Source organism: Marmota monax, unplaced genomic scaffold, assembly GCF_021218885.2.
Source record: "Marmota monax isolate L192 unplaced genomic scaffold, Marmota_monax_Labrador192_F-V1.1 WCK01_AAM20220418_F8-fsc00095, whole genome shotgun sequence".
NCBI classification, from domain to species: Eukaryota; Metazoa; Chordata; class Mammalia; order Rodentia; family Sciuridae; genus Marmota; species Marmota monax.
In genome coordinates, this window is record NW_026695244.1 from 4,720,063 (window position 1) to 4,739,223 (window position 19,161).

At 44.0% G+C, this 19,161-nt stretch overlaps 1 protein-coding gene across 2 annotated transcripts in view; it reads left to right on the forward strand.

The window, feature by feature from the left end:
- Nrp2 (neuropilin 2) overlaps positions 1 to 18,150 on the forward strand; it is a 115,540-nt gene extending 97,390 nt beyond the window's left edge. For both annotated transcript variants that reach the window (XM_046462946.2, XM_046462947.2), the window contains exons 16-17: positions 12,355 to 12,405; positions 14,808 to 18,150. In XM_046462946.2, coding sequence (XP_046318902.1) covers positions 12,355 to 12,405; positions 14,808 to 15,112 — 356 coding nt within the window. In that variant the 3' untranslated portion in view covers positions 15,113 to 18,150. The remainder of the gene's footprint in view (positions 1 to 12,354; positions 12,406 to 14,807) is intronic.
- Positions 18,151 to 19,161: the final 1,011 nt, after the last annotated feature.

Below are 19,161 nucleotides of genomic sequence, written 5' to 3' on the forward strand. Positions count from 1 at the left end.
AATTGCTAAATGTGATTCCACAAAATTTTCTCTTGATGGCAAATCCCTGGAGATCGGACTCTACTTTCCAAAGGCCCCAGGGGGAGTGGGACCAGCTAAGCTGAATCATGTACTTGGCTCTACAAAGACAGATTCCTTCCTCTGGAGATGAAGCAGCAACATCCTACTCCTCACCTACCAGATGATTACTTTCACAGGGACACTGATCTCCAATTTATGAATGATTTCCCAGGGGGAGGGGAAAAAAACAGGAACTTTTAGCATGTTCAGGGCTCAGAGATATTCTAGACTTTGCTTTTGAGCAGGTAATGAAGATAAATTTCTGATTATCACGAACCTGGAACTATCAGAGTAGAACATTTTATTCCATTAAAACTTTGTACTTAGGGAAACTTACTCAAAAGGCCTGATCTTATTTGACAACTTTTTTTTTTTTTGTCATTCTCTTTGAATAGTTAGTGATCTAGTTCTAGAAAATATTTTAATCACAGGGGAATTTTAAAAACAGTGATAGGAAAGAGAGTCTCCGAGTGGTTCAAGGTTTCTAAGTAGGGTCAAGTATGGGTTGCAAATGGATTTTCCACTGCACAGCTTTCAGGAGGTTTAGCTGAAGTTTTTCATCAACCCAGGGCCCTTCTCTAGGTGTTCAAGGACCATCCTGAAAGATCCTGAGGGGGGAAAAAAAATACATGCCCCAAAGTCCCTACTCTGCCAAGGTCCTGTTTTCTAGGTTCTGTTAGAACCTAGATCGGGGAGGAAATGCTTTTTATAGCTGTAAGACCTGTCCAAGTTCTACTAGAGACAGGCTTCTGTTTTCAGATCTTACAAGAAACTATTAGCGCAGATGGTTCAGTACAGATGTCATTATCTGTCCTCTGCAGGAGAATGGAGTAGAATGTCCATGATTAGAGCATTGTTTCTTCCTCCAATGCCAAGCACAATTACCCATTTTGTCTAAATAACTTTTGGCTTTCCTTAAAACCATTTGTTCCCAGTAGTAAAAGATAAAACAAAAGCATCTCAGAAGTGATTATTTCAAACAAAGACCCAGGCTCAGTCAACATTTGCCTGAGCTGACCAAGGACCAAATTTGCCAGACTGAAATTAAATTAGCCATTGCTTGTTTTTCATTAGCATCACTGTTTGGGGAGACACTTTGGGGAATGATCCTACCTTGATCCCAAGACCTTATGTTAGAGGCACTCTTTCTCTCATAGAAAAGGCAAAGACAGTTAGAAGTCCAATCTTACACACTGAACACAGCATGGTTGCCAATAAACATTCTTCAGCGTGTTTCAGACTGAGCTCAAGCATAAATGTTACAGAAATTATGTTTCTGTGGATCATAAATACCAGATGTGATGTCCCCGTATGTTCTGTTTGTGTTCCTACCTGATCCTTTATGATGGCTTAAATGTGTGTTCTTTCTTCAACCACTGCCCTCTTAACCCAGATAACCGAAGGCCAGCCAAGCCAATGTGGCAATGTGTTTGTTTTTCTCTCCTCTCTTCACGGTCTCTGCAGTTGTTTTGCACAAACACTGTGGCCTTTTTGTAATCTGTGATGAAAAGAGCTTCATTTTGAAGTTTTGATTTGTCTGCATTATGGGCTGCACATCTGAGCCAAACTGCAGATCGGTAGGTACAGGCTTGTTTTTTTTCTCTTTAATTGTGCAGAGCACTGGGGCTCTCACAGTTGTAATTTGCCTTTCATCCCCTTCAGTGATGGCCCAAAGAAAACACAAAACAAATCCAGCCAGAGAAAAAGGAGGGGGAGGGGAACACCAGCTGATGATCTTACAATCAGCGGCGGGGGGGGGGGGGGGGGGGAATTGCCTTGTATAATAAGTTAGAAGCTAAGAATGGTGTAGGATGTAATTTAGCATCACAGAGGTCAGGTGCACTGGCACAGAGGGTCAGCTCAACCTGAAACCCATACCCTTAGGAGTCATCTGACCACAAGTCTCAGCCAGAGGATGTTTGCACTGACTGCTTAGAGGAGTTCTGTTTGGCCCCAAACCTAACTGAAAAGTGGCAAGATTTGGGAAATCACCAAGAGTAAAACTCCATTTTGCATGAGGTAGAATATGGAGATTCTAGGAGCTTTGGGGCCACCAGCAGAAGCCATCCTGCCCCCGAATTCCAGGGGACAAGAGACCCAAAAACATCTCTCTTGGGATTTTCTGCTACTGACCTCTGAGACGGAAAAAAAAATACCTAAAGTAAATTTCCATGGCAATGGAGCAAGAAATGAGAAAGACCATTTCAAGGGTCAGCAATGGAGGTATTGGAGACAGGACAGGGTGATGTGTGCAAAAGTGCTTTTTCTTGTAGACCTGTTGCCTAAGTGACTATTGATACTAAAAAAGGTCCTTGAAGGAACTTTTAGGATAGTAACTGGCTGGGTTTCTTTCTTTCTCTAATTCATAAGTTATACATGACTAGATTTTCAATAAGTATAATAATAAAGAACAAGTCCATCTCACTGTTAGCCAGTCGCACTGACCCCAGAGGTCACCACAGAGATAGTTTGAAGCCTGGTTTCTGGGCTTGCTTATACATTTACAAACATATGTGTTCATATCAAATTATGTGGTTTGGTTTATCTGGCTTTTGTTTTATATGTATGGCATCATAGCGTTTGTTCTATTGATTAAACAACTGGCTTCTTTTCACTTGACATCCCAAGGATACGTCAGTACACGCCATCACACTTATCCGATCCTTTTGAGCTGTTGCATAGCATTCTATATTGTTAATGTGCCGTGGTTTATTAACTGCTCCCCAGTGAGTGGGGATTCAGGTTGTGTCTTGTTTTTTATTATTATAAAGAATACTGTAATGAACATCCTTAAAGTTGTTTCTTTCAGCACCTATTTCTCTAGGAGAGAATTTCTGAATCAAATGGCAATTCTATTTTCATTTTAATAGATGCTGCAAATAAATGGCTGAGGTTTGTCTTGTAAAGTGAATCTGTCCCTATTTAGGAGAATATTCTATTCTATTCTATTTAGAATGTCCAGAAACTGTGGACACCCTGGATGTAGGTCCCCTGCCACATTTGCACAGGCCACATAACCTTTTTGTCTCTAAAGTGGGCATAGTGCTTGCAAGAGAAGACTTTGGGCAGTTTTAGTTAAAGGGAATTTTACACTCAGGGAGTACTTCCCAAGGACATTTTAAAATTTTTAAACTGTCAACTTTTGAGGAGTATGGGCCTGACTTAAGTGGCAACTGGAGCATAGGAGTTAATTCTGTCCCTGGGTTCAGCAGGCAGAGTTCTGTTTTCCATGATTAATGAGTTCCACTTGGTTTCTCCAAAGAGTGACTGTGCTGTGCCTTGCTGTTATTTATTTATGTTTTCTACTAAAAAATTCATGTAAAAAACATCCTTTAAGGTCAGTACACAGCATTGTGCTGCAGACCAAATGATTACAGCAGCCACAGGTAGACCCACATGCCAAGAACAAGTCTCAAATCCTCGGGGTGTTTGTGACCCAGGCCCTCACACTGGCTCTGAGAGGACCAGACCTCCTGGGTGAAAAGGAGGGATCTGGTTTCCTTCCAAGGAGTTTCAGGACTAATGTGACCAAAGGAAAAGCACCAAGCAATGAACTTGTTTTTTAGTGGGATGCTTATATATGTAGGCATATTTACCAACCCACTCCAACCCCTCCAGCAAGGAATAGCAGAGAAGCCAAGAGACCTGCTATTTAGTCCAAAATACCATTTCTAACAAGAGCACTGACTTCTATGTGCTGAGACAAAAGAGTCATAACAATATGACTTTGACTGAGCAGAATGGATAGTGTCTACAGCCATATATGTGTTCTGCAGGCTTTCTCTGACCTCCAAAAAATCTAGGGCTACTACCTGTTAGGCATCGGACCTGAGCATATTACTCAAGAATAAGTGTGAGATCCAGGAGAACCAGAGGTGTCAATTCACACACACACACACACAAAATGCTTTGTGTTTTTTTTTTCTCTGTAAAATGGTGCACAATTAATCTCTTAATATAATTAACATTCCCAAGAGCAAAGGCTGTGATACAGAACTGGAATCATAGTATCTCAGGCCTTGGCTTTCGACAATAGCAGTTCCTTACTCTAGCCCTAGAATTCATTAACAGGATGCCTTGACCAAAGTCCTCTACTCTCAGCTGATCTGCTGGTTATTAAGGCTTCACTTTGGCAGAGGACCTTTTCTCCCCTTTGTGTTTGCTTACTACCAGCAAGGACCCGGAAGAAGTGTCACAAAGACTTGGGCAGCTGGTGTGCATCTCCCCATCATCTCTCCAAGGCAGTCTCAGGTGGTATTAAGAGCAAGACAGTCATTAGGATTTAGATGGAGGCCAACATGGGTGTGTCAAAGGATCCCCAAAGGTGCTCCATTAGCCCAAGGCCAACTGTAGACCAAGAGTATGACCCTAACAGTAGTGTTCATGGGAAGCCCTGGACCCACAAGTGCATCATCACTTTCTGGCTCTGCAACTGCAGATAGGGACCCTGGGCCCAACTCTTTTTCCAAGGAGGACCTGGTCTCCACCCCTGCTTCTGTACCAGAAGCAATCAATCTTCAATCTCCACCTTCTAACTTCTGCACCTTCTGCCTGTCTGGGTGGCCCCTTTTCTTCTCCTTTGCATCTTCACTGTCTCACTACCCTCCTTCCACCAAAGCCTCCTCCCAGAAAATCAGGGGTCAGATTCCCTCACAAATGCTTAATTGGTTACACCCTCCAAGTAGACACATTCTCACAGTGTCTAAAGCCAGTGGCAGCATTCTGTTGTTCACCGTCCTTGGCCACCAGCAAGCTGCTGGGGAAAACCATCTCTTGAATGAGTGGAGAGAGGCCATTTTGGCCTGTGTAATATCATATCACAGAGTCTTTTATTTTTGTGTGCAGAAGAGCCCAGCTCTCAAGTATAGTGAAATCTCTTGGTGACATACATGAGGACAAAGTTTTTTTCAAGGACCTACAAAACAAGAGGGCCAGTCTTTAAGAAGTCATAAGTTTTCACAAATGAAGTCAATATAATTTTATTTCTTCAACTCCATCTTCCCACTTGACCAAGGTTGTATTCAACCACTCCCAGAGTGACTTGTCTTATGTGCATGTTTTTGTCAGCTTTTTCACTGCTGTGACCAAAAGACCTGACAAGAACAATTTTAGAAGAGGAAAAACATTTGGGAGCTCATGGTTTAAGAAGTTTTAGTCTATAGAAAGCTGGCTTCATTCCTTGGAGCTCTAGGTAAGGCAGAATATCATGGTGGAAGTGGTAGGGAAAAGTGGCTCAGGAAGTATCAGAGAGAGAGACAGATAGACAGACAGACTGACTGACTCCACCCTCCAGAGATAAAATATATACCCCAAAGACATATCCACAATGACCCACCTTCTCCAGCCACACCCTACCTGCCTACAGTCACCATCCAGTTAATCCCCATCAGGGGATTAATTCACTTGCTGGGTTAAGGCTCCCATAACCCAATCATCTCACCTCTAAACCTTCTTGCATTGTCTTACATGAGCTTTTGGGGGGACACTTCATATCTAAACCATCACAGTGCACCTCTTCATGTTGGGACTGCAGGAGAGGAGAAATGTCAAAGTCCGCTGGGAAAAGCTCCCAGAAAAATAAAGTTGTAAAAATTTTTTCCCCTTACATCTTGTGGAAAAAAATAAGAAAGGAGAGGAGACAACACTTTTTTCCCTGAAGTTTGCTGTGTTTCTCCCACCTTCATACCCTCCTAGAAAGTGACCGAGAAAAGATGCGCAAAGAGCCGATTTCTTGTTCCATCTACTTTATAGGGATAGAGAACTGCTCTGGGTTTTTCAAAGATAGAGTTAAAAAAAGTGTGTGTGAGAGAGAGAGAGAGAGAGAGAGAGAGAGAGAGATTCCAGAACTTTCTCCCTTCAGTATTGCCGGGGTTTTCCTGCCTGCACAATTGTGAAGCCTGTCTTTATAGCTACACATTTCACTGGCTGCCTTTCTCCTATTTTTCATGCCATTGTTGGGACTCAGTGGAGGCATACTGGCCCCAGCTTAGCTCATCCGCCTCCACACTTGAGTGTATTATTAGGTCATTTCACACAGCCTTCTTGTCTGCAGTCAGAATTTCCAAATCTTTTTAGTGTTTTCTTCTCATTATTCAACTAAAAATCATAGAAAATAATGACTACATTCAAGATCACACTCTACCAATAATCTCATACTAAGCCCCCTTCCCTTTTCCCACTTGAAACCACATGAAAAACTCTAAAAACTTATTTTCCATGACCTTGTATAGATTTGGCTGTAGCTCAAGAGATAAAAATCCATGATAAAGGATCTTCTGGTGGGTTTCAAGACTCAAGCCAAACCCAGCAAGGGATGAACCGCTCTCAAGTAGCCTGACTTTCTAACGGAGGAGACTTGGCAAAGTTTAGATCGACATCTGAACTTTTGGCTCCTCACTGCAACTGGGGATGAACTAACTGAATTAGGGAAATTAAGTGTGGTAGGGAGGGAGGACCTTCAGCCAATAGTAAATGCTAAACTGAATTAAACATTTTGAAGTGCCAAGAAATATCTCCTTAGTCCTTCATTATTTCTGGTTTATTGAGATCTCAGTGATGTTTCCTGCTGGGATTAAAACAGAATGGCTGAGAGAATTTTTCTGAAGGCTACTCCCATCTGAACGATCCAGTGATTTAGCTGGCTCAGGGGGTTCAGGAACTTGGAATCAAATTTAACAAAGGCTCTAAGTGGCCAAGAGCTTATCCTAAATAAATCACAGGCCCCAAACAAGGTGTTGAAAATCTGTGGCTTAATCTCAGTTCTGCTGCTGATGCGTTCGATGACTTATTGGATCTTTCTGCCCTCCTTCTTCAACTTCATCTTGAAAGTAGCAGCGATGATAACCTGGTACCTATGAAAAATGAATGATTTCAGTGGTTTTCGAGGTGTAAGAGGCTCTTCCATCCTTTGAAGGCTGGTTGAAGTTTGGTGAGCTAAGTAAACATGCGAAAGCTGACTTTCCATGAAGTTTTCTGAGCCCAACTTAAAAGTAAGGGGAAGCACAAGTGACCCATTTTGTCAGTTCCTGGGTCTCCAATTAATAGAACTGGGTCCTGCTCAAATGGGCACATACTGAAAACATGGAGCCTCATGGGTTCCCTTTGCCTGTCCTTTCTATGGTCTTCTTTTCCCGTGAGACAGATGACTTCCGAGTGACCCCTTCCAGGAAAGGCTGGAGCTGGGGTGAAGAATGGAGCAGTGAGCAGTGTGGGGTGATGGAGCCCCTTAGTTTAGAATTCCCCTCATGTGCTTCAACCAGCCTTATCAATCCAAAGGCCCTCATGCCATTCTCATTTTTCCCCATAAAGACGATAGAATTCTAGAGCAGGGAGCACACTGAGACTTATGAAAGCTCGGAGGAGCAGACACGTGATCCTAATCCAGGGCAGCTACACGTCTCCCTCTGGGTACAGGGTGATGCTCATTCCGAGAAGTCTGCAGTATGTCTCTGCTACGAATTCCAGATGGCAAACCTGGCCTTCCAATCCACAGTTCAGAGTTGGCATGGGAAGGACTCTTCAAAGAAAACCAACGCATACCATTGACCTGAAATGATCTGCGTACAAGTGACCCAGGGATGGACCATCTTCAATTATTTATCTAAAAGAAGCCAGTGTTTTGGAGCAACTGCTCACTCCCCTGGCAATCTTTCTAAGCTCCTTTTATAATGCAGAAAGTAAACAGAATGCTGTCAAGGCCAACACACTCACAGAAGACCACAGTATAACAAATGGTGTAAGTGGAGGCTGTGGGTTTTCTGTAAGAAACTGCAGAAAAGCAAACTATTGAAGGAATGCTAGCCCCCAAAGAGTCCTAATTTAGAAGAAAGGAGGAAAAAATGAGGGTGAGAGGAAAGATAAATAGAGTGTGTGTGTGTGTGTGTGTGTGTGTGTGTGTGTGTGTGTTGGGAGAGACGGAGAGGAAAAGAGGAAGGACTATAGAGAGTGCATCTTGTTGGACCTACATCACACTCAGTGGGAATTTCCCAGCCGCAGGTTGGAGTGTCATGGGGGTGGTTCCCCTGAATAGCATGTGTGGTCTTATGCAGTAGGCAGGGTTCCAGACCCCTCAAGGAGAATGTATTTCATTAGAGGAGATTCCGGTTGTGACTGGCGGGGTCTGCTCACCATTTGTGCCATAGTGCTGCAATCTACTGACCAAGACACCAGAGAACACTTGACTCTTCTAAGGTGAAGGAGTTCCTGAAACGGGATAGTTCATGGGTGTTTTATTAACTAGCCACTGAGCTCTCTTTCACTCTGAAAATTCAGAGCAACAGCATGTGGGTGAGGCCTTGAGTCACTCTTCACCAAGTACCTGCTTTATGTCTCCATCATGCAAAGAGAAGGGACACGTGGGAAAACAAGGGGACTCTCCAGCCTGAGATTTCGATTTCAACATGAAAATTGGTCAGGGTTTTGTTGAGTTGGGTTGTTTTTGTTTTGAAGCAATGACAACTCTGCCCGAACTCTGTCCCACACCTTTCCAGTCATCCCCAGTTCATATCCTCCTCTCACTGTGCTGGTCTGCAGCAGCTGGTGGAAGAGATGAGGGCTGGGCAGAGACTCTCATGTGGATAAATACAGGCTGTAAGATTTGTAGCCGAGCAAAACAATCTCTTTTTATTCCTTAGTCTCATACAAACGAATATGAGCCAAAAACCAAGAGACCGGTGTGTAGGTGAAATGGTTCGGGTGCCATATTGGAAAGCATTCCTATCAAAGATAAGGAGATAGACCTCCCCCAGCCCCATCATGTAGAAGCCTTAATTTTGAAGCATCCTCCTCCTCACTTTCACATGTCCCCTGCTGACAGTGGCTTAATCTCATTTGCCCAGTCTCTTCCCCTGGACTCCAGCAGCACACGGAGACCCCTCCACTTTGCCTCCCTTTATTTCATGCTATTTTGGCATAGGGAGGCTTTGCTTTCCAATAACACCTAAAGCCAAGATGGTAGACACCTGGTCCCATACATCTTTATTTCCCAATGTCCTCAGTGTGGTTTCTGGACCCCCTGGTAAGCCCTTTTTGTAAGTGATGGTTGGTTGATTGGTTAATTGATTAGTGAAGACAGCCCCTTGAAGAAGGATGTCATTCAGCCATCTCTTTCTGGGATGTCTATCATGGAAATATGAAGCCCCAAATTTCATAGTACCACATCTTCACATTCATGAGAAGCCCCCATGAGTTCCCACCAAAGTGATGAGCCAGTGATACAGGCAAACAACTGGAGAGTGTACATCCGGCCAGCTAGGATCCCAAACAAGGCAGATGCTTAGTTTCTGTTAGAATGAAGTAGTGGTAGTTGTGACAGTATCCTACCCACTCAGAGAACCAGAATGCAAACTTGGTGGCCCCCCACTGATCCTAATACAGCATTTGAGAGTTAGCTCAAGCTGACCTGAGTTTGACTGCACACAGAGGCCAAGAAGAAAACAGGGTCATGTGAGCAAAAAGTTTCAAAGTAGAACTCAACGTGGGTGGTAAGATCTATCTATTCCTGGCCTGTGCTCTTGCAGAGGTGTGGCCCATTCCATTCTCCCTAACCCATCTCACACCCGCAAACACACCCAACCTCTGAAACAGAGTCTTAGAAGTTCTTCTCCAAGTTTTCCCCCCTTTAAGTAAACTTCTAAGTCTTTGTCCCTGTCTCCTGCTGTTTCCTGATATCTGCCCTCACTTCACCCAGCTGGGTGCACCATCTTATGGCTGCCATTTCCCCTTTCCTCGGGAGTGCTGCTTCACACTCTGCCTTGAGAAACATTCCTCCTATCCCACAAAAGAGCCAGTACCCTCACCCCCTTCCCTCTTGGTAACTACCCCCCATACCCCGCTTACCTTTCCTTTCTAGAACTACAGAGACCCAGTGGGAGGACCATATTTCTTCCTGCGAGCATCTTGAGGAAACAGACTAGCAGAAAAGGAAAGTGGCTGATGAAGGGCAAAGAGGCTTTTGAGAGAGAATGCTCTTAATCAAACACAGATATCAAGAATATGAGCAAAGGGACTAGAGAAAATTGCTATCAAAGTAAATTGCTTTTTGTACAAATGTTCCTTTTATTTGGGTTTTCCCCAGTGTGCTGTTCTTTCTTTAAGGCTTGGTGAACAGATGCGTTTTTTGAAAATGTTGATTAACTTATCCTTTTTTCGACCCCTTCTCACTCACCCAAACTCCTGGGAGCGGTGATTAAAGAAAAAGACAAGTCAAGCTGCCGAGGCATTCTTCCTCACCTGAAGTGGCCTTTGATTCTCCAGGTGCAGAAATCACAGCTGCATCTGAGCAATTGATTCCATAGAAACCTAGAAACGGGCCAATTCCTGGGAAATCATCTCGTCCAGTCCTCTGCCTCCAGACAAGAGGCTGTCACCTCCTGGGATAAAATGTTCTCAGTCATTACCATCCATTTACCCTTTTTCCTTCATTTCCAGCCCGTGATCAATAGTGTCCTAAATCTTCCCTGAGGGTGTGAGATGGAGCAAGATGACATTCTAGCATCCAAGAATTCGCCACATCCTTGGCAGAGCCCAGATCCCTAAAAACAAGAACAGGATTTGGCCCACAAGTCAAACTGGCAGAAGCCATACAGTTCTTGTCCTGTCTGATTCACATATTCGTATTCCAATGTTCTGCATCTGTAACCATGAAGATATTAAGACATATAAGCATCCCATTGAAACAATTAATTGTTGGAATTGTGACAGTTTTCTTCCATTTTCTCTTCTTTTAATAAGGTTAAAAACACACACACATGAAAAAAACAAAAACATATTGACTTTCACAAGCTCAATTTGATCCCTGTGACAGATACCACCTACCTCTTGTTGAATCGTGTTCCTATCTTCATTCCAAGGAAACAGCCTGCTTTGTAGGAGCCTGGAGAATAATGCAGGAGATGGGCATTGAGGTGGGAAAGCTGGCATGGCCTGTGGGTGCCTGTAGCTGTGCTACAAACCTGCCAGGAGTGGCTGGATTTAGGGAGGATTGGCACCACCTCTCCTTGGTCTTTTCAAGTGGGGTCTTGGCAAGTTGTTCTTTACATCCCTTACTAGACACTGAAGGCAAGACGCTGTGCTTCAGTACTTTGGCCAGGAGTGAAGAAGACTTCCAATATGATTAAAACCACCCCCTCTAGGAAAGACTGAATGTCAAGTGTGACAGTGATGGATCAGTCTTAGCTCCATCCATGGTCAAGCAGATCTTCTCTGAGGTGTACTGTTGATGATCAAGATGTTCGGGGTGGTCTAAAGTTCTTTTCTTCCCCTCATTTGATACTTTAGCTGTTTGGGATTTTGAAGGCTATCTTCAAGGTTGTTCATCTGACTTTGGGTTGAAGAAAACTCCTAAAGTGCCACATGCATTCACTGGGACCATCTGACAGCGTGGGAAGTCACAATTAGCTTGAGAGATAGTAAGAAATGATAAGATCCTGCTCTTTGCCACATGTTCAATTCTCTTTTTCAAATCTTTTACCATTTTGGACAGGTAATTTTCATTGGCTCTGATTTCTATAAGATGGACTGTATTGTGGCTAGAAAGACATGTATTATCCACCTGTAAAAAAATTATCATAAAAAAGAAAAGGATAGGCAGTGATAATACTGAAAAAGTTCGGAGTAAATTAACTTAGCTCTATTCAAGCCGGGACTAGTCAGATTGGATGCCCATTTTGACTATTCTAAACTGTGAAGAAAGCCAATAAGAAAAATGGTTGGGGGAGGAAAGACAGGAGATATTAGCACAGATATGTGAAGGTGGACAGACATTACGACATTTATTCCAGTTCTAGTCTTACATTAAAACATACAACAATGAAGCAAGACTTCCTTAAATTACCATAGGCTTCTTCGAAATCCAGAGGAGAAAGATTCCGGTGCTTTGTGTCCACTTGGATGTATGCATACAATGAGATGCAGTTCGCTACACTAAGTGGACATATCCTAATGGAGACTGATGATGCACATAAGATGCCACCAAAGGTGCCTTAGATAAAACCCAAACCTGTACTGGTAATGAATCACAGTTATTGTAGAGACACAAGTGTCAGGGCTTATTTAGTCCTTAAGACCTGATCTTTCTTATCATTTCTGCTTTTCTGGTTGTTGTTGGAAGACAGATCATTTGCAGGAGAAATGATCCCGTACTGTATATACTAAAGGATCTAGAAATGGACGTGACTCTCCTGTTGCCCATCATAATGGACAATCATTCTCAAAAAGGTTGCATTTCTGCCTTTTGGTTGCCCTGAGAGAACTTCTTGTTATAGCTTGGTTTGTTTGTTTTCCTTTTCATTATAGTGGACATCCCAGAAATACACGGGAGAGAGGGCTATGAAGACGAAATTGATGGTGAGTATTGCTGGGATGTAGCAGATAATCATGAAATTTATGTTTGGCTATAAAGACATCAAAAAAATTGATGCCCAGAGAATTGGAGAAATATAAATGAAAAGAGTCCCAAGAAGGATGAACAAAACATCAATTTCCTTTGTCAAGGTCAAATTGAGAGATTTAGAAAGTTTGAGTCTCCTCTGCTTAATCAGAAACAGGTCCCCCTGTTTCTGGCAACTTTCTCCAGCTATGGACTTTAAGTCTGGATAAATCCTTCAGAAGTGAAAAGCGAGCTCCTCTATGGTGGTCACTGTTTGACCCCTGGTGACCTCCCGAAAAAAACCTGAGTGAATGAGCATGAGTGTGAATGTTTTCCAAGGCCAGCTGTGGTATCTGGTTCCCCAAGCTGGGGGAAACCTTTCTTACACTATCCAAGACTCCAACTCTTGCATGTTGAAGATTTGGGTTTCTGTCAAACACAGTGGCACCCACTTGTAATCCTAGCAACTCAGGAGGCTGATGCAGGAGGATCACAAGTTTGAGGCCAGCTTCAGCAACTCACCAAGACTCTAAGCAACTTAGCAAGACCCTGTCTCAAAATAAAAAATAAAAAGATCTGGAGATGTAGATCAGTGGTAAACCCCCCCCACCCACCCCCCACACACACAAAAAGATTTAGGTTTCTTTTCCACACTGCTCATTTCCTATTTGCATATTTATTCCAAGCTTTATTTCTGAACTTCAAATGCACATACTTCAAGAGGCTTAAGCCAGTGTCCCAGCTGGACAGCTGCTGAGCAAACATGCACATATAATTTCCCCTCTTGGCTCAGAAGGGCACAGGTCTCCCTGGGCTTCTCTGAGTGCCAGAGTTGGTCTCCCTAACACTCAACAGCACAATTCCACTCAAAGAACAACTTCAGACTGAGATGGATGCATTTCAGAAGAGCCGTTTATAGAGCAGCTGCTTTTAACCTGACCTTAATCAAAAACTTCAAGTGTAGTTATAGAAACTGGAGTGACAAACCCAAACAGCACCTTGTGAACCAGCTGCAGGCTCTCCCTGCAAAACCCTGGCCAACACTCCTTTTATGGACAGAAGTGCACAACTGACCTGCACAGGGAGCCTGCAGTAGATCAAGCAGCAGAAACACTGAGAGGGAGTGGGAAGAGCAAGGAATGAGGATGCGGAAAGCCTGGTTCCTATTCTTACTTCAACTGCTTGCTTACTCTGTGCCTGGAGTGAGTTACCTGGTCACCTCCCTTCTATAAAGCTCAGTTTCCTCACCATCCAAAAAATTACAGTATCACCCTTCCCTTTTCAGAGTTCTAAGGAGATCCTAAGGAAATGGGCCCTGGATGTGGTCATGGCTTGGTCACACACTCTAGAATTAGTGTTGCAGGGTGGCCATAACAATACCACAAATTGTTTCAACAACAGAAATGTATGTTCTCACTGTCCTGGAGGCTAAAAGTCCAAGATCAAGATGTAGACAAGGTTGGGTTTTTTTCTGGGGGCTAAAGAAAGGGTCTGTACCAGGCCTCTCTCTCTGGCATGTTTGCATAGTGTTTCCCATGCATGTCCATGTCTAAGTTTTCCCTTTCAATAATGAGAATAGCCATTGGATTAGAGCCCACCCTAATGGCTTTGTTTTAACTTGATTATCTCTATAAAGACCCTATCTCTCTACGTAAGATTGCATTCTGAATATTGGGGGTTTGAACTTCAACATGAATTGGGGTTGGGGGGCAATTTAACCTTTAACAGAGAGGTATGCATGTCAAGAAAGGTCTAGTTGCTGGGGAAAAAAAAATCTCCTGCTTATATGGCCAGGAGATCTAAATTGGGAAGCTGGTCATGCGAAAATAATCCCAGCCTGTCATTGGATTTAACTGAAGCAGCTGGAAGTGAGAGATGAGAAGGCAAAGAGAGAAAACAGCTATGCATGTGCTCCAAAGGCACCCTGACGGTTCTGTGAAAATCCGAGGGCTGCAGGCATAGCTCAGCGGCAGTGGTTCGCCTAGCATGTGGAAGGCCCTGGATTTCATCCTCGACAGCACAAAAAATAAATAAATAACCTGAGTACACCTAATGTGAGCCAAATTATTTAAATAGCAAATACTTAGATAGTCACTATGAGCCAGACACCAAGATTTGATAAATAAGTTCACCTAATAATCACCCAGTGACCTATAAATGTTCCTATCTTACAGATGAGAGAACAGAGGGAAAGGCAGGTTAAGTAACTTACTCAAAATGACACAGCTGGGACCCGCAATAGTGGGCTTTGAACCTAGGCAGTGCAGGTCCCAAGTTCCTGCTCTTCTGCACTGTATTCCAAAGAGCCTCAGGGCTGGAGGCTCCGGTGCTTCTCCCTGAGTTAAGCAGTGCCTACCATTTCTTCTGTTCTGTATTACAGATGAATACGAGGTGGACTGGAGCAACTCTTCCTCCCCAACCTCAGGGGCTGGAGCCTCCTCTGCTGACAAAGAAAAGAGCTGGCTCTACACCCTGGATCCCATCCTCATCACCATCATCGCCATGAGCTCACTGGGCGTGCTCCTGGGGGCCACCTGCGCGGGGCTCCTGCTCTATTGCACCTGTTCCTACTCAGGCCTGAGCTCCCGCAGCTGCACGACACTGGAGAACTACAACTTCGAGCTCTACGATGGCCTCAAGCACAAGGTCAAGATGAACCACCAGAAGTGCTGCTCGGAGGCGTGACGGATTGCACCAGAATCACGTCTGACGTTTCATTCCAGAGAGAGGGGCTGGTGAAGATTACATTTTTTTTCCTTTGGAAACTGAATGCCATAATCTCAATCAAACCAATCCAGAATACCGAAGGTATGGACAGGACAGACAGGCGAGTCAAGGGAAGGAGAGAGATGCAGCCGCCAAGGGGGTCATTACCCACCTCGCCCGGCAAGGGCTGAGTCATTGCAGGAGCAGGCCGTGTTCTCTGCTGGGACAGATGAGCAGGAGCTCATCTCTTTGGGGGTCACAGTTCTATTTCGTTTGTGAGTTTGTTATTATTATTATTATATTTTATTTCTTTGGTCTGTGAGCAACTCAAAGAGGCAGAATGACTTCTCCAACAGAAAAGAGGAATGTGATTGTCATTCTCCATTTTTGCTTTCCAATCAGCACTTGAAAAGCAAGGGGTCTTTTCAGCCTTCCCATCTTGAGAATAAAACTCAACAAAACAACAACAACAACAACAACAAAAAGCGCCGTCCAGCTTATCCCATCCTCTGCTGGTCATGCGACCTAAGGGATTTGCTGTGGTGTAGGTTCTGCCAGCCAACCTGACAAGCTGCCGTTTCCAGTCCTAGCATTTAGTAGGATGTTGTTGCCTTTAACTTTTTTTATCCAGGGGAAAATTGCCATTTTAGGGTCAGCTTGAACAACTCTTTCTTAATATGTGAATTAAAACAAACCAGAAAGGAGACTTCACACATCAGAATCCATAGACGCACCTCCACATGCAAAGCGGACGAGCCTTAAAGTGCTTTGTGAATAGGAGCCATTCGCTAAATCGAGACCCAGAGTTGGTGGCTGGGAGGCTTTCCTGGTGGGGCCTCAGCTGGTGGTTTTGCCTTTTCTTTTCCCTCCTCCTTGTTCTTCTAAAACATGTTCATGTCACATATGTGTGCATTGCACACGTGTACACACACATACGCACACCGTTTTCAGGTCTCTAAGTGCCAAGAAATAGCTCTGTTTGATATTCTCAGAGACCAGGTAAGAAAAGACAGGCTCTTGGCTGTATTCTCCACGGGTGAGAGATAACTGCTGAGTGCTGGCCAGAAAGGAGAAGGAGATGCCAGCCTCGGTGGTCATGTGATGGCAAAGCTGAGCAGTGCTGATGAAGGTACTTTGGTGGCTCAGTCTCTTTGATAGGCTGGAAAACACTGATTTCTCTTTTGGGTCACACACCAGCCTTCTAGGAGTCAGAGCATGGATATGCATGAGCAGTCTGCAAGCACTGTGGATCAACAGCTAACCACACTGCCCCAGAGAGAGATTCTTATTCATACACGTGTGTACACATGCACACACAAACACACACACACACACACCAGTTTCTGTGTTTTTTTATTAAGTGCCTTGAAAAAAAAATTGAAGAAAAATGTATTTTCCCTCTATGTAGAAATCATGAATATCTTTCAAGTTAAGGCATTCCTCTTTCCCCAACCCCAATGGCTCCATTCCCTGTTCCCACAACTCACCACTGATCCTACTTATGGAATGAGCCCTGCTATCCGAGGGGTAGTCATATCCCTAGATGACTTCAACTACTCTAGAAAGGGAGGCGTCAGGGATAGAATGAAACTGTGTGAAGGATAAGATTGTCCACATCGAGATCCAAATCTTGGTTTTGTACTAATGCCTAAGGATTGCCTGAGTGCTGGAAATATGCTTAAAACTCAACCAGTATTCCCAGCCTATCGCATATCAATGGTAAACTGAATTCACGGACCATCTTTGCTGCTATGGTCACTCACAATTTCATTTGTCTCATACCCAGGTGAAAGGGGAAGGGTGGATGGGACTGGCTGGTTCCTTTACATGTTAACTCGTGAAAATGCTAGTTCAGATAGTAATGTCACAGTGTCTTGTACGCAGAGAGGGAGAGTTCATACGGACCGCTATTTATTCACGTGTGTGTGTCTTTGCGCGCCTTTGAGTTCTCTGTATCTACTGTGTATGTGAATGGTCATGTGGGACACAGTGGTGGTGTTGTGACTTTGACCTAGGGCCCCCGAGTATAACTGCTGATCTCGGCACTCGTTGGCACAGTGGTAGTTAGAGGTGAAAAGCTGTCAAGCCCCAAGGGCTTAGTGTTCAGTGCCCCCTGAGTCGGGCATAGAGTAGAAGCAAAGTTTTTAATTAGCTCACCCTCCTCTTCACCCTCTCATGCAGTTCAGTGTTCAGAAAGCTTGGGAGTCCTAGTGATTTCCAGAAGCAGCCCACAGAAGAAGAGAAGTTCAAAGCCCTCACTGAGAGTCCTGGCCCTCTCCAGCCCAGTGGGCCATTTTATTATGATTTTCCAAAGACCAGCCCTGTCTCAGGCCTGCAATTCACCTGTAAGTTATGTACAACTCAACCTGCATCTCTCTGAAAGTCCTGCATCCATATTCACCATTGGTTGATTTAAGGCCCTAACTGGGCTCTGTGTGCTGAACAGAAGCAGGTCCCCAGGGCTACATGTAGATACCTCACCAAGGCTGGAGGCTGGTCTGTCGTAAGACTTGAAGGAAGACAGCTGGGTGCGATTCTAACTTGGCCAGGGGACACCTTGGTGCGTTTGTTTTCTTTATCTGCAGGTAGGCTAGCTGACCCGTTTCCTTGAACTGTTCCCTTTGGGAAGCCCAACTCACAGTATTGATGTCTTTTCTGCCTTGTACTGAATGACATATTACCTCCATGCTCTCCTGGACTAGGCGGTCAACAGGGCCACAGGGTTGCTTTCTCTCTTGGGTGGGTTTGGGGAGTTGACAGGAATGAGGGTCCACGGAATGAGCATGAATGACAAGGAAACAAGGGGAAAAGTTAAACTGTCATACAGAAGGTTAACTTTTCCTGGATTTGCAGTTAAAGGTATTCGACCATTTGCTGGCTGAGCCAGATCACGGGAACTTGAGAGCTTTTACTGTGATTCTTCAATGTAAAAAATAAACAACAATGTCAAACTGTGTTTATATGATTTGTATAAAGCCTTTTTAAGATTGCTATTTAAATAAACATTATACCAGAGACATTTTTCTGCATTTTCTTTATTGGAAACAAAGAAACATGGGATTCGAGTGACCAAATTGTCCAAGCATGCTGGAGACTTTCCTGAGTTTTACCACTGAAAGCCTCATGTCCTGGGACACACCTTGGCTTCATCAGCTTGGGCTGCTATAAGAGAACCACAGTCTGGGTCACTTAAACTTTCATTGCTCACAGTTTTGGAGGCTTCAGGTCCAAGTTCAAGACACCAGTAGATTCAGGGTCTGGTGAGGGCCTCTTCCTAACTTGTGGGTAGCATTTGGCCTTGCTGTAGAGACAGCAATCTGGCCATCTTCCTCCTTTGAGGGTACTAAACCCCCCTTCCATGAGGGTCCTACCCTTACAACCTCATGTAAACCAATACTGCCCCAAGGCCTCACCTCCTGATACCACTGCAATGGGAGTTACAGCTTCATATGAATTTGGGGACCACACACTCATCCCTTAAGAGACAATGCTTCCCAACATTGGAGTCAGTGGGTTGATTGGCTGATTGGATTTTTATAAAATGAATATATTTCATTCATTTCATTTCATTATGGGGATGGGTAACAGGCTATCTGGCCAGATGGGCCACTTTTTAAGTGCTACCTAGTAGACTTCACAAGTTATGATCCCTACAAACATACCTCTTCTCTCAACATTGCCAGGCCTTGCAGTTTTAGAATCTTTGAGGCCATCTTTCTACTCAAACTCTAAATTGTCAATGTCTGGAGATTCCAACATCTATGACAGTGCTTCTTAAAGTGTGGTCTCAGACCAGCAGCAGGAGCATCCCTTGGGCCCCTGTCAGAGATGCATATTCTTGTGCTCCATCCCACAAGATGAATGAGGAGCTCAGGGGGCAGAGCCTAGGGATCTATGTTTCTACCAGTCCACCAGGAAATTCTGATGCACTTTCAAGTTTAAGAACCACTGGTCTAGGGGAAATTTAAATTATCCTGTCCTCAGAGAGTGATTAAGATTAGTAGGTATAAAACAAACCAGAATTTGGC